General features: G+C 37.7%; 1 protein-coding gene across 5 annotated transcripts in view; it reads left to right on the top strand.

Annotated features, from left to right (window-relative positions):
* The window catches only part of EPB41 (erythrocyte membrane protein band 4.1), a 196,699-nt gene that overhangs the window by 15,974 nt on the left and 159,174 nt on the right, over positions 1 to 21,551 (top strand). For 2 of the 5 annotated variants that reach the window (XM_043992711.1, XM_043992710.1), the window contains exon 1: positions 5,730 to 5,750. The exons of 1 other annotated variant lie outside the window; for it this stretch is intronic. In XM_043992711.1, coding sequence (XP_043848646.1) covers positions 5,734 to 5,750 — 17 coding nt within the window. In that variant the 5' untranslated portion in view covers positions 5,730 to 5,733. Of the gene's footprint in view, positions 1 to 5,729; positions 5,751 to 21,551 lie in introns of those variants that run through there. 2 more of the 5 variants (XM_043992713.1, XM_043992712.1) reach the window with 1 other exon arrangement.

Raw genomic sequence — 21,551 nt, 5'->3', positions numbered from 1 at the left:
GTTGAGTTCAAATCTGGCCTCAGACACTTTTTAACTATGTGACCCTAAGGCACTTAAACCCTATTTGCCTCAGTTCCTTATCTGTAAAATGATTGGGAGAAGGAAATGGCAGTCCACCCCAGTATCTTTGCCAAGAAAATCCATAAATGGCGACATGAAAAGTCAGACAAAACAAAACAAAATTATGGTTTTTTTATTTGAACTATTCAAGGTGTAGGATGGAGAAATATTTCATGCATTGCAAAGAATATTATGAATTGAAACCTAAATAATTATACATAGTACTAGCACCATAACCACAACTGTAAATAGGTTATTTTTACTTCATATATTTAGATAGTCACTACGTTTTTTAAGTCTTCTGAAGATTGGAAATAAACAGCCAAGACCAAGAAAATATAGAAAGGTTAAAAAGTTCTTATCTTAAGGAGGTGGGGAAAGAATAAATGGGGAGACTAGTGGGAGGCAGCAGTGAAAGTGAGCCAGAAAAAGTTATTCAGTGAAATCTTTGACAACTACTCTAGTCCTTCATTGATACTACTGTGAAATACTGACTACATTTAATCCTTTGAACAATTTACCCCTTAATTATGTACCTCTGCTCTTGTCTAATTGTGTCTTGAGCATATAGTAACCACTTATGGTGTTGAGAAAGTTCAGAATAAAGACAGTAGTCTTAGCAGGAACCTCAGCTCACCTAGTCAGTCAGTATTTGGCAGATCCTTGGACCCACACATTTCTCCCCATTCATACTAATGGATTGGAAGAGCACCTCCCAGTTACAGAACCTGTGTAAATCCTTTGTAAGGTACTGGGGAGTGTGAGATAGTTAAGTTGGAGGGGCCACTTAAACTGGACAGGTATGCTTATGAGGTTTAGGCCTTTAGATCATTGAACTCTCCAGTTGGAAGAGGCCTTAAAATCTCACTTCTCTCCAGTGCAGGAATCTTCTTTGTTATAGTCTTGACAGATAGTTATTTAGTCTATTCTTGAGTGAACAGTTTGTGTTAGTTCTTTTTTTTTTTTTAAGTGAGGCAATTGGGGTTAAGTGACTTGCCCAGGGTCACACAGCTAGTAAGTGTTAAGTGTCTGAGGCTGGATTTGAACTCAGGTCCTCCTGACTTCAGGGCCGGTGCTCTATCCACTGTGCCACCCAGCTGCCCCGTGTGTTAGTTCTTACTATATGTCATGAGGTAGCATGTTCCCATTTTGAGTGGTTTTAGTGATTAAGAAGTTATTATATCAAGCTAAATTCTGCCTTCCTTGCATATTGTAAGTGATTAATAAACATTTGCTGAATTGAGGTGAAATATCTGCTGAATAGAAGGATCTAATTCTATTCTGGGAAGCAACACAAAATAAATCTAGTGTTTTCACATGACAAATATTCAACTATATGAAAATTGTTATCATATCTCTTTCCTTGGGCCTATCCTATGATGTCTCCCACTCCTTCCTCCCCAGTAAACATCCATAATTCCTTCAACTGTTTCTCTCCTCTGATATGGTTCAAGCCCGTGAAAGGCAAAGGGAATCTAAATGTATGACGAGAGTTTGAAAGAGTTAAGGCTAGGCTATGCATTTTTAGGGGGGTCCAGGGTTTGGTCCAGGGGAAACCTTAGGATGTTGTAGTTGGATCATAAGTATTTAGTCACATCAGGAGGAATCAGGCCTCAGGGGGCAGAAGTTGGATGTAATGAAGAGAAGGGAAGAAGACTCCTCATGATGTCTGTTAAGCTGGTCAGCAGGCTTTGTGCTTTCATCTTTGTGGGACCTAAATATTTTCATTCTGTATAGGCTCAAGGAGCAAGTAAATATTCAGATACTTGTTTTGGAATTAGTCATTTGGGTCATTTAATCTGATCCTTGTCAGTTTGTAGTTCGTAGATGCGATTCAATATATCAGAGGTAAAGATTGCAGAAGTTACAATTAGAAATAGAATTTAGGTCTTTACATTTCCAATGAAGTATTACTTTCTGCAATCCAGTCAACAAACTAAGTGCTTATGACATGCAAAATATTGTGTTAGAAACGACATATTTTCATTTCTCCATAGGTTTTCATACTTAAATCTTTATCTTTATAGGAATTTGAAGGTATGTCATGATGGAAAGAATATTGGATCCCAGTTTTACTTATCAGCAGTGGTTTTCTCCCTGACTAGCTTGCTTGATTAATTACAGTCTTTCTGAACCACCAGTAGAGGCAATAATACTCATGGTGCCTCTTTCTCTGGGCTATTGTGATGATTGAACGGTAGTCAGCATGCCTGACTTGGGTCAGGAAGATCTGGTTAAAATTCCATCTTAGGAATTTAGGAAGCATGTGATCATGGGTGGGTGAATCACTTCACCTCTCAGACTCTTGGATTCCTTGTTGATAAAATGAGTCTAATTCTCACACTGCAGGCCCATAGGGTGGTCAGGAAAGCCCTGTGTCATTTGAAGTTATTACTATCATGTATGTAAAGTACTTTATCAGTGGGAAAGTGCTCTTTAAATGTCATTGCTTCTGATAAAGTTTCCCATACTTCTTATGCTGGCAACTGTGGGGAATACAAAGGTATATACAATAGTCCATGCCTTCCAGGACATTATGATTCTGCATGGTACACACGTCAGTCTAGCAAGCCTTGCATTAGTATAAAGGAGAGGGAGCACTACTGGCTGGGGCTAGGGTGGCTGTGAGGGCTTATGAAGGAGATTGCATTTGAGAATTTGCCTTGAAGAATGGTTTCAATAGGCAGAAATTCAGGGGAGGGCATTTTAGGGATAGACAAAGCATGAGTGAAGTTGTGGAGGTAAGAAAGCATCCATAGGGAATAGCAAATAGACTTGAACATAAGTTTCATATTGAGACATTGTTTAGACAGGTAGTTTAAGACAGATTGTGGAGGGCTTTGAATGTCAGGAATTTGAACTTTGTGGACAAATGAGGGAGCTCACAGGACTATAGAATCTTAGAAGGCCTCTAGTCCAATAAATCCTGGAGCAATATAACCTGAAAACATCCCTGAGAACAAATAATCATCTAACTTCTGTCTAGAGCTCACGAGCTACAAGTCAGCAGAGAGAGGCTCTAATCCTAGATTTCTGCACCTTCCTAACAACAACCTGCTGAGCTACTCAGGATGAGTATCATTTTACTAGCTCTACTAAGGCTTCGAGAAGGGAAGTGAGCCCATAGTCACTGGACTAGTCTTATTGCCTCTGAAATTTAAACTGATGTTCTTTTACTCCAAGTCTAGGACTCTTTCTGCTATACTGTGCTGTCTTCTGTTGAACTGGACATTCACTATGAAAGGGTTGAATTAGATGTAATTGCTAAGATTTCTTTTAGCTTGGAAATTCTATAGTCTTAAAGTGAAAAACTAAGAGTGACATGTGTCAGTAATGGATGAAGTTAAATAAACAGATATGGTGTGATGTAGCAGCCAAAAAACCTGAGGCTGAAGAGACCTCACATCCAGGAGAGAAATGATAGTCCTACTGTTCACTGTCCTAGTCAGGCCATAACAGGATTAACCTATTCTATTTTGAGTGCCACATTTTTGGGAAAGATATTGACAAGCTGGAAGACAAATGGGCTAGTGAAGGGGTCAGAAACTGTGTTTTAAAAAAATCAGTTGATAATGTTGTCACATGCAAAAGGGATTAGGGCTAGGAATAAATAGTAGAAGTTGGGGGCAACTAGGTGGCGCAGTGGATAAAGCACTGGCCCTGGATTCAGGAGGACCTGAGTTCAAATCCAGTCTCAGACACTTGACACTTACTAGCTGTGTGACCCTTTGGCAAGTCACTTAACCCTCATTGTCCCACCAAAATAATAATAATAACAACAACAACAACAATAACAACAATAAGTTAGAGGCAGATTTTAGCTTGACGTAAGAAAGAACAAAATTCTGCCCCAAACTGTAATGGCTACCTCAAGCTATAGTGAGTTCACTTCATTTTATTAAGCATTTATTAAATACATATTGTATGCAGAGCACTACATATATACATAGTTTAGATAAAAGATAACCTTCATGGAATCTAGTACTAGGATAAGATACAAACACAGATAACTGTATCTGGATGGGAAATCCACAGGGGTAAAGCAGTTACTGACCCAAGGGATTGGGAAGACTTTATTGGGGGGAAGTAGCATTTTAGTTGGCTCTTAAAGGGTGTGGGAGGGCAAGACATTGCAATCATAGGATCCTGAATGAGTTGAGAGACATGGAGATAGTTGACTGCCTATTCAGGGAATAGAGGGTCGTTCATTTTGGCTAGAACATAGCCTCTGTTGAGGGGGGTAATTGATATTACAAGAAATGGAATGAATAGGACTTGATAATTGATAAATTATGAGAGGGGAGAGGAAAGAGTCAAAGATTTACCCCGGGTTTATGAATTTGGGAGACATGTTGAAGAGTGGTGCCACTAAAAAAAATTAGTAAAGTCAGGAGGAGGAGGAACAGGATTATGGGAAAACAAGACTATGCTCAGTTTTGAACATGCCCAGAAGGCAGTTGAAGATGTTGGTTTGGGATTACAGATTTTGAGGCATTTGCCTATAGTTGATAAGTGAAGCTTTTGGAACTAATGAGAATGCCATTATAGAGAGGAAAAAAAAAGGGCTGAGAACAGATCCTTGTAAAACACCTGTGTTGAGTAGAGAAGGAGGAGACAGTGAGATAAATGGAGTAATGGTTAGAGAGATGGGAGGAAAATCAGGAGCGTGTATGTAGTATCTCTGAAACTAAAGGAAGAGAATATCCGGCAGCAGGGAGTGGTTAACAATGCTAGGTTGCACAGAAAGAGGAGGAAGTCTGTAGAAAGAAGGCTTTTGGGTTTGGGGATTAGGAGATTAATGGTGATATATGGAAGAGTAGTTTCAGTAGATTGCAAGGGGTTTAAGAGATTGGGTAGTGAGGAAGTAGAAGCATTTGGGTATAAACTTAGCTGTGAAGGGCAGTTAAAGGACGGGGCAGTAGCTGGATGGGCTAAAAGGGAAAAAGGAAGCCATTTATTAAGTGCCTAATGTGCCAAGTACTGTGCTAAATACTGAAAGAGGGGACAACTGTTGGAGGTAGGAAAGAGAGTAAGTAAATAGGTTAAGGGGTTAGCCTTCACAAGAAATAGAGATAGTCACCTACAAACAAAGGGAAGGGAAAGAAAGTGTGTGCTGAGGCATGGAGGAGTGGGGCTGATGGAGCTTACATAGAGGGATTTTTGGTAGCGGAGGGGAAGAATACAAAGATAATTCAATTTAAGCATTTATTAAGAGCCTAATGTGTGTGCCAGGCATCAGAGATGCAAAGACAAAAGTGAAAATGGAAGCTTACTTTCTGTTGGAGAGAAACTAGTAGCACACCGATAAGTAAATATAACATTTATTTTTTTTGGTATATTGCACTAACTGCTTGGGGGGTGGGTGGGTGGGATCAGGAAAGACCTCATTAAGAGGTAGCTCTTGAGTTCGGTCATGAATGGCGCTAAAGATCTCAAGAGGGAGAAGGGGAGGAGAGAGAACATACCAGGACAGGGAAATGGTCCCTGTCTCCCTGGAGTTTTCTGCTTAGGAAGAAGATAAATCCGATATACAAATGAGTATGCTCTAAAAAGAACCTAATTGCTTCAGAAAAATACCAAGGGGCTGTGTGAGTTCTGAGGAAGGAAAGGTCATTTCTCACTGGATGTATGTAGGAGAATACCTGAATGAGACATTGTTTGACCAAAGGCAGGATGCTTATGGAGTGCAGGTGAGTAATACAGTTTGTTTGGGCTACAGTTCCATGTGGGTGGAGTCATGTGAAATAAAAAAAACCCCGAGAAGTTCTAAGTTGCTCCCTAGAAAAAGGCTTTTTCATAGCTAATTTAAAGTTCTAAAAACAGGCTCCCTGATGATTGGTGCTTTAATCAACTTTGTTGTTATTGTTGTTGTTTTTAGTGAGGCAGTTGGGGTTAAGTGACTTGCCCAGGGTCACACAGCTAGTAAGTGTTAAGTGTCTGAGGCTGGATTTGAACTCAGGTCCTCCTGAATCCAGGGCCGGTGCTCTATCCACTGCGCCACCTAGCTGCCCCTATTGTTGTTTTTGAATGTTTTCTTCTGAAAAAAGAATAAAATTTTTCTAGGTTCTCATGTGGGTCCAGATCCTTTGGGCCAAGAGCAACAACTTTTGTGTTTTGCCCTGTTAGGTTTCCTAGTTAAATTATCCATTTTTGTGTTTTGGTTATTAGTCTTTCCTGGACTCAGAGCATGTTTTTAGTGTAACACTTAAGCTTGTGTGAATGTTTTTGAGTTTCACAGCTATTAGGGCTTCACTTCCGGGGTTGGTAAAGCACAGTCCTGTGGTTGGTGTTTTCTAGTATCGCTTTTATCTTTTGCAGCAGATGTGAAAGTAAACATATACAGTTGGAAAACAGGAAGAGGCCTGACTGATTTGAGGAGGGTGTGTTTGTAGGGAAATGATTATATACAGGTTACTTGAAAACTAAACTGCTTTGAATCTTCATGACTTTGTAGTAATTACACACCATGCTATATCTTGTTATTGAAAAGTAAACAAAACAGTAAATGATTTTATATACTAATGAATTCCTGGATTTGTATATACATTAAGTTCTACATCTTTACATGAAGTGTTCTTGCTTATAATGGAGAATTTGTATTTTTATCTTGTGGTTGTCTTTGTTCTGAATGTTCTTTTGAGGCTTTAAGATGATTTTATTTAATGAAGAGGTATGTTTTTATAGAATTTCAGACCTAAGTCTACTAACAATGAGAATGCATTTATTTAACTGTTCAGTGCTTTCATCTGAAAGTGAGAATAATATTGTACCAGAAATCCACCATGAAACCCATACTCTAGTTTCTCATCATGGTATTGAGATGACTGGATTTCTCCTTTCCTTTCCTTCCCCTTCCCTTCCTTTCCCTATTCTACTTTATTTTTCACCCCTTTAAAAAGCAATAAACGTTTTTATTTGTAGTTTTGAGTTCCAAATTTTATCCTTCCTTCTGTCTCCTCCCCCTCCTTCAGGCAGTAAGCAGTCAAATATGGGTTATACATGTATGTAAAACATTAGCATATTAGTCATTTTGTATGAGAAAACTTGAATAAGAAAAAAAAAATGAAGGTGAAAAATAGCATGCTTCAGTCTGTGTTCAATCAATATCAGTTCTTTCTTTATCATTAGTCCTTTGAGATTGTCTTGGATCATTATAGTGCTAAGACTAGTTCCAATCATTCACAGTTCTTCATCAAACAATATTGCTGTCACTGTGCACAATGTTCTCTTGGTTCTGTTCAGTTCACTATACATCAGTTCATACAAGTCTTTCCAGGCGTTTCTGAAATCATCCTGTTTGTCATTTCTTATAGCACAATAATATTCTATCACCATCATATACCACAGCTTATTTAGCCATTCCCCAAATGATGGGCATTCCTTTGATTTCCAATTTTTAGCCACCACAAAAAGCTGCTCTAAAGTGATTGGATTTTTAATGTATGAGGTATTTTATTTTTTCCGTTACATGTAAAGATAGTTCTCAACTTTTGTTTATACATGCTTTACAATTTCAGATTTTTCTCCCTCCCTCCCCTCCCTCCCCCCTCCCCTAGACAGCAGGTAATCTGATATAGGTTATATCTATATATCTCTATACATATACATATAGATATATATATATACACACACACACACATATATATACACATAATAACATTAATCCTATTTCTGCATTAATCCTGTTACAAGAGAAAGAATCAGAGCAGTGATGCAAAACCTCAAAATAGAAAAAAAAAACCAACAGCACCCAAAACAAAAGAAATAATATGGTTCAATCAGCATCTATACTCCACAGTTCTTTCTTTCTTTTTTTTTCTTGGATTTGGAGATCCTCTTCTATCATGAGTTCCCTGGAACTCTTCTGTACCATTGCATTGGTGAGAAGAATATAGTCCATCACAGTAGGTCAACACTCAGTGTTGATGATACTGTGTACAATGTTCTTCTGGTTCTGCTCATCTCACTCATCATCAGCTCACGTAAGACCCTCCAGGTTTCTCTGAACTCTTCCTGCTCATCATTTCTTACAGCACAATAGTATTCCATTGTATTCATATACCACAACTTGTCCAGCCATTCCCCAATTGATGGGCACCCCCCTCAACTTCCAATTCCTTGCTACCACGTAAAGAGCAGCTATAAATATTTTTGTACGTGTGGGTCCCTTTCCCCTTTCCATGATTTCTTTGGGCAAAAGACCTAAAAGTGGGATTGCTGGGTCAAAGGGTATGCACAGCTTTATCACCTAAAGTGATTGGATTTTTAAAGCCTAATTCAATAAATCCTAAACTCTGCCAGTTTCCACTAAGTTGGAAAGATTACTAGGACTGTGCCAGTGAGGGCTGTATTTGTCAAGTGAGTGGCCACCTTAGCTAAGTTTCGAAAGAGCTCTTTAGTCGTTTTCGGACATGTCCAACTCTTTTTAATCTCATTTAGGGTTTTCTTGGCAAAGGTAGTGGAGTGGTTTGCTGTTTCCTTTTCCAGTTTATTTTTTTAAAGATAAAAAACTGAAGCAAACAGGGTTAAGTGACTTGCTCAGGGTCACATAGCTAGGAAGTGTCTGAGGCCATCACCATAAGGTTGTCAGTCAGGTGGTAGTATTTTTGGGTACTATCACACATGAAGAGTAATTCCTGAGGCGAAGAGAACTTAGGATCAGCATTGGTACAGGGAGTGTCTATGCTAGTGAACTTGGGGAACGACAAGAAATAATATTTGTACCGTCTACTTCATGCATTATGCAAATGTAATGTAAGGGGCTAAAATTCTAGCTATACTATCTAAAATCTAATGAGTGGTTGCCAATAAATTATAAGCTTTAGCAAGAGTATTTAAGTGTTTAAGTATTTATTAACAAGCATTAGGATCAGAGAGAAAGATAAAAATCTAACTATTTATAAGAGACCCCATCATCCAACCCACCATGGTGAGGTCAGGAACCAAAAGAAGAAGAACCCTTCCACCAGGGTCTGCTTCCTACTTCGTGTCCTCCTCCCAGAAATGGGAAGCTCCTCAAGTTGATTGGCTGGTAGTTTTGTTAGACAGTACCCACGAGCAAATGTTACTTCATGATGCCAAGGAACTGACCACATGGCTTGCCCTCAGACGCCTTCTCCTCATGGCAGAGCCATCTACAGTAGCTCTCCAGCAGTTGGCATCATTCCAATTATTATAGTAAGTTGTTATTATCTAATTCCCTTTCTGACTTGATCCTTCTAGCAGAGTTTATACAATTACCTCAGGATTGCTGTAGAAGAAATTCATGTTTTGGGTAACTGCTGTACTAGCTGCTCTCTAAGGTTACTTCTGTCTCTGAGGTTTTATGATTCTAGTCTTTGTATTGCATTTAAGTATTCATGGCTTTGGATTAAGTTCATATTATGTTTCAAGTGATTCTAAGAAATTCGTCTATTATATTTCTTCTGCTCTGCCTTGAGTTAGTTTTCTTTCTGAATTTTAGCTTTATTCCCCTTGATGAAATGAGTGGAAACCATTTTTCCGTTTTTTTTTTAATCATAAGAGTATTTTGTTATTTTCCAGTTACATGTAAAGATTGTTTTCAACATTTGTTTATATAGGATTTTTAGTTCCAAATTTTTCTCCCGCCCTCCCTTCCTTCCCCCCTCCCCAAGACTGAAAGCAATCTGATATAGGTTATGTATATACAATTACATTAAACATATTTCTGCATTAGTCATATTGTGAAAGAAGAATCAGAACACAAGGGGAAAACTTCAAAATAGAAAAAAAAAAAACAGCCGAAAGTAGTGGTAGTATGGTTCAATCTGCATTCAGAATCCACAGGGTTTTTTTTCTGGATGTGGAGAACATTTTCTATCATGAGTTCTTTGAAATTGTTTGGAATCATTGCACTGCAGAGAAGAGCCAAGTCTATCACAGTTGATCATCACACAATGTTGCTGTTACTGTGTACAATGTTCTCCTGAAAAACCATTTTTTAAAAAAACGGGGCAATGGGGGTTAAGTGACTTGCCCAGGGTCACACAGGTAGTAAGTGTCAAGTGTCTGAGGCCGGATTTGAACTCAGGTACTCCTGACTCTAGGGCCAGTGCTTTGAAAAACCATTTTTTAAAAATAATTTTTAAAAGAAAATTTTCTTTTTTTTTTTCAAGAGAAGATGTGTTGAAAGGCTGGAGAGAGAGATAAAGTCTGAATTTGAAGTGGTAGTGGTGGCAGTGGTGGTGGTGATGCATAAGATAGATGCCAGGTTGAAGAGAGATTATTTATGTATATTCAGGCCTGGCTTGTTACTCCCAGAAAACTAGTCAAATGCTTCAGTGACTGGAGTTCCTGCTAGTGATGAGTATCAAAACCTATCCATGTCTGTATCCTTTGCAATTTTTGTCCACGTCCTTGTGTCCTCAAGTCTTCTTATCTTCACAAAGGTCCATTATACAGCTCCATCCAACATGGTGGCGAACTTTCTCACTTTTTTTTTTTTGGCATCACATAGATACCACCTAAGCGATCTGTGTATCCACTTCTTTGTCCCTTGCTCTCGCCATGTGACCAGTCCATCTTCTCCTTCTTTTGTATTTTTTTTTCCACACATGCTTTCATTTTATGTTCTTTACTCTCCATAAAAAGTAAGATGGAGGCTGAAAAAGAAAAACTCTGTAGCCTTTGCTTTGTGGTTTACTTTTTCACAAATACCCTGTCCTGAGTTAAGGAGCTAATTGATATCATATTTACCCTCATGAGCTTCAGGATAAAGAATTTCCAGAGCTGCTCCTCATATGGGGCAGCTTCCCTCTCGACTATTTTTGGTGATTATAATGCTTTTAAAGATAAATTCACAAAGTGTCTTTATAATAATAATTTTGGAAATGCTTTGGGCAGAAATGAATTAATATGTGGAATGAGAATAACTCATGGCTCAAGAGTTGTTGGCAAAGCTTGGATTTAGAGATTAACTTGATTTTCTTTTTTGATACAACAAAAAATATACAAAACAAGAAGTGAGAATTAAAAAAAAATACCCTGCCCGTTAGTAGTCATGAATCACCATGCTTCTCCTTTCCTTCTACTTATCCCTTCTGTGGAGTTTGAAACTCTTGGTTTCAATCACCATATTTTAAATAGAGAAGTGTCAGGGTGGTTGGGAGAACCTGTAGAGTAACCCTTATGGTGTCCTATTCGGATTGAGGCCACCGTGGAGTGGCTGAAAAACTTGACAGCCAGGACAACTATGTATTCAGACACATTCACTTACTACCTTCAGGACTTTGGGCAAGTCACTTTCCCTGTTCTGAGCCTTCGCTTTATCATGGGTAAAAGGAAGAGGTTGTGCACTATATGATCTCAATGGTTCTTCTAACTCTAAATTGTATGATCCTTTATTCTATGGTTCCTAGTGACAGGGAACTCACTACTTTGTTAGGCATTCCATTCTAGCCTGAGATAAATGTCTGTTAGGAGAATCTTTCTTTATAAATAGTTTAAAAGTATTAGCTTATTTATTTATATTTTCATGACCAGTTTCTTACTATTCCTGTTTGCTAGCTCCCCGCCCAGGTAACACTCCTTTAGAACAGATAAACATGCAGAAAGTTGTCTTCCATAAATTAAACTACAAATAGAGCAGGTAAGGAGAAACAAGCTAAGCCTGAGTGGTCTATGTTTCTCTTCTTAACCTGGGATTTATCTGTCATTTAAAAGCAGGCCAGATGTTCATTTTTTCAGGTTCTTCTAAAAATACTATCAACAAAATTCAGATCTACAAAATCATAAATTATTGTACATGAAATAAACTGTATTGGTTTGTATTAAAATGTATTAATTAAACAATATGGAATAAAAATGTCCTGTTTGCTTTCATATTCACTTTAAAACTAATTTTCTTTTCTATATTTTAAAAATATTTTTGTCTTTTTTTTTCAGAATTGTCAGCGTGCATATTTTCTTTTCTTCACTTTGCATTACTTTGTGTCTCCCCATATTTCTTTGTATTCTTCATATTTGTCATAATGCAGTAATATTCCATTAAACTCACATGCTACAGTTTAGCCATTCCACACATGTACTATAGTCGTAGATTGCACCTTTGTTTTTTCTTTATGGTCTTGTTATGGAAGAATGAATATCAAATATCAAAAGAGCGTATGTACTGCTGCTTAGTTGTGTGGTCACTTGAAAGCCAGTTTTCTCTATAGTACTTTGGCAATGGCAGCTCCTGATGATCTGAAGAAGTAGGTTCGGGGAAAATAAACAGGAGAGGCAGAGAGATGGTGGAAGTTGGAGTCATTTGGAGAACTAAACCAAAGCCCTCTTATTCTCTTGTCTTTTATATGGTGCGTGCTCTTGTTGAGATCTGAGACCTTTGGGTTTTTAGCTGCTTTGACTGAAAATTGAAGTATTGAAGTTACAGTAAGTTCCAGTTTAGTGTGGGTAGGAATACACTTGATCTCTGCTCTGTATCAGATTGTAAGGTGCTGCACATACAGCATAGCCAATGAGTTCGATGTGTATTAGCTGCCTTTCCTGTTATAACCTTCACATTTCTACTTTAAGCTTATTTTATTCTTGTCCTTTTGTATCTTGTCGCTTTAGATTCAGTTCTCCTTTGAGGGAGCTAAGTCCATGCTTAATTTAGGCTCGTTAAACATTGTTTTACTTGGTACATTTTGGTTTCTAATGAGACTTAAAATCTTAAAAACAGAATGGAATTTTAGAGCTGGGATCAATTAGTCCAACCCTCTTATTTTAGAAAGGAAGAAACTGGGGCCCAGAGAGGAAGGGGGACTTACCCAAGGTCACAGAATGATAGATTAGGTATAGAAGAAAAAGCTTTTGCTTCTATCCACTGACAGGATTAGAACCTTGGTCTACTGACTCCTCTGGTTTAGCGCTCTTTCTAAATTTGTTTTCCCTGGATTATATTCAGGATTAACTGGCATCATGCTAGAATAAATCATCTGGTCAGTGAAATCATAACAGCCTACATTTATATACATTATATTTACAATTACAAAATGCTGTGCTGTCTAAATAGTTTTCTTGTTCACAATAATGAGGACCATTGCATAAATAATCATAATTTCACATAAAAATATTGCATTTTGGATTCAAAACAGTTTTTTAAAAATAGCAATTAGCCATTTTACCCAGAATTATCAAAATTTATTTTAATTTTCCTGATGTTTTAATGTTGAGTGCTAAAGTTAGTTTTGCTAGTGAGCAGATAGCAATATTTGTCTTAAAGGATTGATTTTGTTAAATGTATTAATAATGTAAAAATTGACTCAAGTTTAAGGGGAAAAAAATCTTGTTTCCAGCTGGTATCCTCTCTATGGGTAGGTAAATTTCAAATGGCCCATAGGTGTTTTCACAAGTAACAAGTGAATGTAGCATGAATCACTGGCATTTTATTGTGCTTTTGTATGGAGCATTTTTTTTTTTCAAGTGAGGCAATTGGGGTTAAGTGACTTGCCCAGGGTCAAATAGCTAGTAAGTGTCAAGTGTCTGAAGCCGGATTTGAACTCAGGTACTCCTGAATCCAGGGCCGGTGCTTTATCCACTGCACCACCTAGCCACCCCTGTATGGAGCATTTTTCAGAGCTAATAAACAAAAATTACATGTCCCATTGGAAATCTCCACCACTGGATAAGAATAAGGATTGATTTTATTGATCTAGGGAACTTTCAAGTCAGAAAACTCCCTCTAACAAAGCAGGTCAGTCAGTATCTTCTCTGTAATTTAAGAGTCTTAGAGAATTGCAGAGAGCCCTGAGTCACACAGCCAGTTAGTGCCAGAGTTGAAGTCCTAGAGAGGAAAGAGATGTGATTGAAACTTAGTTGGTTTAAGATTATTAGTATTTTAGCTGAGGATAGAATTGAGATATCTTGGCTTCCAAACTCCTATTTGACTGTTAGGTATCAGTCTTGGTTTTTAATGTGTGTTGGAGAAACTACAGATGAAATTGTAATAGAGAAAAATAATGAGCCTTTAAAATCATTTGTTTTTCCTGAAAAATGTATTTAGTATAATAGTGGAAAGAGTGCTGTATTTGGGATTAGATCTGCTCTGGTTATGTCCTAGACTCTAACGACTCCTGTGACCATGTCAAGTTATATAACTTCTCAGAGCCATGTACTCTGAGGAGAGGGTTTCAGTGTGGTTTCTGCCTTCAGATACTTGAAGGATTTTTCATGAAAGGCGGAGTTAATCTGGTTGTCTTTGGCCTCTGGGGGCAGAATGAGCCCAGTAGGTGGACTGGGAAACAGATTTTAGTCTAGTGTAAGGGAAAAGTTTCTAGCAATTAGAGCTGTCCTAACAGTGGAAAGCTCTGCTTTGGTTGTTAATATGTTCATTGCCCTTGTTGGTTTCCTTCCAGTGGTGGGGATGAGAAGAGTGTCTTGCTCCAAGTGGAGTTTGGATTTGGTGACCTCCAAGGTTATCTGATTTTGTGATGATGAATATGTACAAGAGTTCTGAATTACTTGATCAAGAGAAGGGATGTTCCCCAAATGCAGTTTCTTTTGTTTTCTAAGTTTCCACAACTTTCCTCAGGCAGGGAAAACAGAAGAGACATAAGAAATCACAGATCTTTTTTTTCTTTTAAAAATGCTTTCATGGGATATGTCTCCAAATTTCTATACAATTCATCATGCAATAAAAAGATAGGGAAGAATAAATTTCGCATTGTTATCGGCAAGTTTTGGTAGGTAAGCATTTCCTGGGGAAGTGTTCCTTTTCTCAAATTACTGTTACTACTTTTGAGGCATCCCTTTTTTAATTATATAGGTTTTCTTTTCTTTTTCTTTTTTTTTGGTGCGGCCCTGAGGGCTAAATAATTTGCCCAGGGTCACACAGCTAGTAAGTGTCAAGTGTTGGATTTGAACTCAGGTCCTCCTGAATCCAGGGCTGGTGCTTTATCTACTGTGCCACCTAGCTGCCCCCAGTGGCATCCCCCCCTTTTTTCCCCAGGGTAATGAGGGTTAAGTGACTTGCCCAAGGTCACACAGCTAGTAAGTGTCAAGTGTCCGAGGCCAGATTCGAACTCAGGTTCTCCTGAATCTAGGGCACGTGCTTTATCCACTGCGCCACCTAGCTGCCCAGAGGCATCCCTTTTAAAAAAATAACAAACATTTTTATTTGAAGTTTTGAGTTCCAAATTTTTTCATTCCTGCCCTCCCTTCCTTCCCCCCCACCCCAGGCAATAAGCAATCAGATATAGGTTATACATGCGCAATTATGTAAAACATTAACATATTAGTCATTTCATATAAGAAAACTTGAATAAAAGAAAAAATAAAAGAAAGTGAAAAATAGCATACTTCAGTCTGTGTATAATCAATATCAGTTCTTTCTTTGGAGGTGGATAGTATGCTTCATCATTTGTCCTTTGAGATTGTCTTGGATGATTGTATTGCTGAGAAGTCATTCACAGTTCTTCATCGAATAATATTGTTGTCCTTGTACACAAGGTTCTCCGGTTTCTGTTCACTTCACTATGCATCAGTTCATATAAGTCTTTCCAAGCCTTTCTGAAATTGTCCTGCTTGTCATTTTTTGTAGCACAATAGTATTCCATCACAATCATATACCATACATAACTTGTTTAGCCATTCCCAGTTGATGGACATTTCTTTGATTTCCAGTTTTTAGCTACCACAAAAGGAGCTGCTATAAATATTTTTGCACAAATAGGTCTTTTTCTGTTTTGGTGGGACGTCTTTGGGATATAAACCTAGAAGTGGTATTGCTGGATCAAAGGGTATTCACAATTAGGCTGAATTAAGAGGGACATTAGTTTGGTTAAAAACTTTTTCAGAGCTTCAAAATTTTACCACTTCTCTTTCTCTGAGAGAGGCTAGGTTTTCAAGTTGAGTTTCAAAATGCATATTTAAATGACCAATACAGATAGTGAGTTATAAAAGATCATTGATATATCCCAAAGCATATTTCTTGGAGGTACATCTTCCAACTATGCAAATAAGCAGCCCATCTCTATCTCCTCATCTTATGTGATTCTTGTCAATGTTCTTGGAAAAATGTGCCACAGTCTGCCAAATTTGGTTTGCTTGTTGTTGTTGTTGTTGTTGTTGTTGTTGTTTTTGTGGGGCAATGGGGGTTAAGTGACTTGCCCAGGGTCACACAGCTAGTAAGTGTCAAGTGTTTGAGGCCAGATTTGAACTCAGGTACTCCTGAATCCAGTCGGTGCTTTATCCACTGTGCCACCTAGCTGCCCCAGTCTGCCAAATTTGATTGAAACCTTCCTTTATGTCTTTAATTAAGCTTCTCAAGATGTCCGTTGATATCTTTACTTATTACTTTTTAATGGGTTGCCATTCAGTTGTGTATGAGGTATTTTATTTTTTCCATTACATGTAAAGATAGTTCTCAACTTTTGTTTATACATGCTTTACAATTTCAGATTTTTCTCCCTCCCACCCCTCCCTCCCCCCTCCCCTAGACAGCAGGTAATCTGATATAGGTTACATCTATATATCTCTATACATATAGATATATATGCCATTCAGTTGTAAAGATACCTAGGTTAACTTTCATGCTTTGTACTTTTCTGTCTAACATAGTATTCAACAGCTTTGAAAATATCTATGTACGTTGGCTGTGATTTTGCTCTAATTGACCTTATGGCTGAAATCCCTCTTGGGTAGTTATCTGGTGACTATCATGGTGGTGGACTACTGGTTCTTGGATAATTTCGTTCTGGAAGGAGGATATTGAACCTGGGACATCTGGGGATTTTCTTTATCACACTGAAAAAGGCTTACATGTGCATGTGAACTGTATTTAATAGATTCTCCTTAAATAATTGATGATGTCTTTTTGTGTTTTCTAAATATTTTAGGGGTTTAAAAATAACATTCTTTTCAAGCAAGTGTTTGCCCCATCAAACAAAATATTGTAAATGAGATTAGATCTAAGAAGACATAGTTTATCAAATGTAGCATTTCAGTATAAAGGGGAAAGGACAAGGATTATACTTGTATGTCTTGATATTCCAGACCAGTAAGATACAGTGGAGATACATCTTTGAAATTATTTTTTTCAGTGATCAAGCAATTTTTATATGTAGTAAAGCATAACAAATCCCCACATTGGCCATATCCAAAAATGTAAGCCTCATTCTTCATTTTCAAGTTTGTTACTTCCTTGTCAGGTGTTATTCTACATCATAGGTCCACTGGTTTTTTTTTTTTTTTTTTACTTGATCATTGAGATCTTTAGTCTTAAAGTTGCTACTTTTTTCAGTGTTGTTTTATTAAAAAATATTTCTGCTCACTGTATTCTGTATCAGTATACAAGTCTTCCCAGGTTTCTCTGAAACTATCTCTTTGGTCATTTTTTGTGGCATACTGATATTTCATTACATTTATATATAATAATTTGTTGAGGCATTCCCTAGTCGATGGGTGCCACCTCTATTTCCAATTCTTTGACACTACAAAAAGAGCTGCTATAAATATTTTTGTACATTTTTTTCTTTTTTGATCTCTTTGAGGGGGTATAGGCCTAGTAGTAGTAGTAGTACTGGGTCAGAGGATATGCACAGTTTAGTAACTTTGGAATGTGATCCCAGATTGTTTTCCAGAATGGTTATGAAGATGCATTTATTTTTATTTTTATTTTTAATTTTTGTGGGGCAATGAGGATTAAGTGACTTGCCCAGGGTCACACAGCTAGTAAGTGTCAAGTGTCTGAGGTCAGATTTGAACTTGGGTCCTCCTGAATATAGGGCTGGTGCTTTATCCACTGTGCCACCTAGCTGCCCACAAAGATGCATTTTAAACTAATTTACCTCTCTCTTGGGTTTCTCTCTTTTCCCTCTCCTTTTCACTTTGAAGTACATTTTTTAAAAAAAGAAAAAATATGAGAAGGCAGATCATGAATTTAAACAATTTTTTTAAAATTCTATCCTTTTTAAATATAATTTCAAATATTATATTTAACATCTATTCTCCTGTCACAGAATGTAAGACACTATGATTGATTCTCAGGTCCCAATAGCCTGAGGCTTCCCTGCAAAAGCAGGCTATATAAATCAGCAGCCCCACACATCTGGCATGCCTTACTGACTAATTAAAAAATGTCAGCCTGATTCAGTCAATACCAGGATTTGATGCTCTTGGAAAGGAAATTTATCTTCTCATTTTATTACAAGATCCATTCATAGATTCTTCCAAAAACTAGGTGCTCAACAAGGAAGAAAAAAATTCCACTCGCCACATACAGCACTCTATTATCATTCAAGCATTCAAACCCATTTCTCAAACTTTAAAAATGAGAAAGATATTTTTGTCATATCAAAGAATTGGAAGCAAAGGCAATCAGTTGTGGAATGGCTAAACAAAATATGGTATATTAATACAAGAGAATGTTACTGTGTTAATGATACTGTAAAAAAAAAAAATCTCAAAGTCTTGGGAACTCTATCCAGCCACAATTCTAGAGGATAGATGACAAAACATGCTGCCCACCCTCCCAACAGAGAGGTGATGGATTGAAGGTGCAGAATGAAACATATTTTTTTTGGCCCTGCCAATGTCATCTTTTGTTTTTGGAAAACAAATCTGGAATTTGTTTTGCCTAATTATACTTATTTATTACAAGAATTCTATTTTTCTTTTTTTCAATTTAGGTAGAATTGCAGTGGGGAGGAGCTAGCAATATTGCTTTCAAATGAAAGTAAGTCATTGAAGCATTTTTTTTTTAAGGCAATGGGGGTTAAGTGACTTGCCCACGGTCACACAGCTAGTAAGTGTCAAGTGTCTGAGGCTGGATTTGAACTCAGGTACTCCTGAATCCAGGGCCGGTGCTTTAACCACTGCGCCATCTAGCTGCCCCTGAAGCATTTTTTTTTTAATGCAGAGAACAGAAGAAAGTTCAGAAGGAATCGCACAACCTATATCAGAATGATTGCTGTCTTGGGAAGGGAGAAAAATTTGGAACTCAAAATCTTACAAAATGAATGTTGAAAACTATCTTTGCATGTAATTGGGGAAAAAATACTGTTAAGTTAAAAAAGAATGGGGGCAGCTAGGTGGTGCAGTGGATAGAGCACTGGCCCTGGATTCAGGAGGACCTGAGTTGAAATCTGGCCTCAGATACTTGACAGAAACTAGCTGTGTGACCATGGGCAAGTCACTTAACCCCAATTGCCTCACCAAAAAAAAAAAAAGAAAAGAAGAAAGAAGAAAAAAAGAACATAAACATTTTTTTAAAAAGAAGGGAACACAAGCAGAACAGGCTTGAAGACAATGTTAAATTTATATACTTTTTTTAAAAGCTGTACATCCTTAGAGTTTGTTGTGCTTAGGACTGATCCCTCCCTTAATCTGTCTTCCCTCTAATTCTCCCTCCCCTCATTTCCCCTTTCTCTCCTCTTTCTCCGTTGAGTGAAATGTGTTTCTGTATCTAACTGTGTGTGTGTGTGTGTGTGTGTGTGTTTTTCCTTTGACCAGTTCAAATGAGAGTGTCAGCTGCCACCTCTCACCCTATTTTTATACCTGTTTTCTTGTACACCCTGATTATGTGAGATAATTTCCCCTAACCTTTTCCTATCCTTCTCCTTCTTCCATGTGTTTAAGATCATCAAGGCATAACAGAACTACTTCAAGGACTAACTAGATTCATCAAAGAACCCTGGTGATAATATAATTCCTATTTGAATGTATGCAGTTTATCCTTCTTTAGTCTCTTACCATTGTTCATTGTGTTTACCTTTTTATGTTTCCCTTTACTCCTGTTTTTGAACTTTACTGTTTCTCTTGTGTAATTTAAATTTCTAAATGTAGGTTCTAATCTGTCCCCCCAGTTTTGGGGGGAAACTGACTAAAATCACTGATAAACAAGTTTAAGTTTTTAAGGGTTTATTGAAAGATAGCAAAAGAAAGAGAAAGATTGAGAACAGAATTCCTACAACCTGGCAATCCTGTCTTTCCTCAACTCCTCTGTGTAGTCCCCTGCAGTCACCACGATGTCAGGAACCAAAAGAGACAGAGCTCCCTGCATAGGCTCTCCTTCCTGTCCCCTCCCAGAAATGGGAGGTTCTTCAAGCAGGTTGGTTGACTGGGCCAGAAGTTCAAAGTTTGTTAGCTTCTCAGAACCATGCTTTCTTAAGTACCCTCAAGTACCAGCCAGATGTGCTTAGAATCTGGTAAACTAGTAATCCAGTCAAATCAGCCAGTAATCCACTCAGGTGGGCTCTTGAGTATCTGCCAAATCTCATCTATCACATTCCATTATCTTGACACTCCGCAGCTCTGTTTTGTTTTGTTTTTAAGTCAGGAATTCTTGGAAGCACTCTATTTCATTAAAGGTATTTTTCTCTCCCTTTAGCCTTATACTCAGTTTTGCTGGACAAATTATCCTTGACTGAAGGCCATTGGCCTTTGCTTTTTTGAGTATTATTTTCTAAGTTCCCCATTTCTTTATAGAGGTAGCAGCTGAATTGCATGTGATTCTGACTGTGCCTCCTTGGTACTCAAATTCTTTCTGGCTACTTGCAGTTTTGTTTTTTTTCTTTGACCATGAAGCTCTGGATTTGGGGTATAATATTCCTGGGAGTTTTCATTTTGGGATTTCTTTCAGAAGGTGACCAGAAATTCTATTTCTACTTTGCCCTCTGGTTCTAAGAGATCTGGGCAATTTTCTTTTAATATTCCTTGAAATATGATGTATAGATTAATTTTGTGTTCATAATGTTCAGATAGCCCAGTGATTCTTAAATTATTTCTCTTCTGTTTTTAGGTGAGTTATTTTTGCTGTTACATACCCTGTTTTCTTCTATTTTTTTTTAGTCTTTTGACTTTGTTTTAGTGTTTCTTGTTGTCTCATGAAATCATTGGCTTCTATTTGGTTCATTTAATTTTCAGGGAGTTTTTTATTTGACCAAAGTTTTGTACCTCTTGTGCCAAGTTAATTCCCTTTCCAATTCTTTCTTCCATAGATCTCATGTCTTTTCCATTTTTTCCCCCCTCAGGTGCTCTTATTCCATTCATAAAAACATTTAAAGGTCTTTTTTCTAACTCTTGCCCAAGCTGTCTTTTTCTTTGATGCATTGATTGTATATGTTTTAGAGTCATTCTCATCTTCTGTGTTTCCATCTTGACCATCCCTCCCTCCATAATAACTCATTATGATAGGGCTCTTTTTTTGTTTTCCTATTCTCTCAGCCTACTTCCTGACCTTAGCCTTGGTATTAGGGCTGGGCTCTCCACTCTTCTGGAGGGATGATTTGGGATGCTCCTGTTGGTGCTTTCTTGGAGTATTAAGTGTTGTGTTAGTTCAGGATTTCAGGAACAGGCTAGGGATCTGTCAGCTTTCAGTGTTCTCAGAGTGGTCTGATCCAGGCTAAAGTCTCATTGGTCCCTTTCTGATTTTAGCTTTGCAAGTTCCTGACCTGCTTTGGGTCTGAGCAAGAGTAGATTGCTGTTGGAATCAGACTCCATCATCTAGTGGAAAGTATTGTTTGTTCAGAGTGACAGAATTGTAGGCTTCT

The sequence above is a fragment of the Dromiciops gliroides genome, chromosome 3 (assembly GCF_019393635.1).
Source record: "Dromiciops gliroides isolate mDroGli1 chromosome 3, mDroGli1.pri, whole genome shotgun sequence".
Classification (NCBI taxonomy): Eukaryota; Metazoa; Chordata; class Mammalia; order Microbiotheria; family Microbiotheriidae; genus Dromiciops; species Dromiciops gliroides.
The sequence above is the reverse complement of the archived record's forward strand: the minus strand, read 5'-3'. Positions and strand labels throughout refer to the sequence as shown.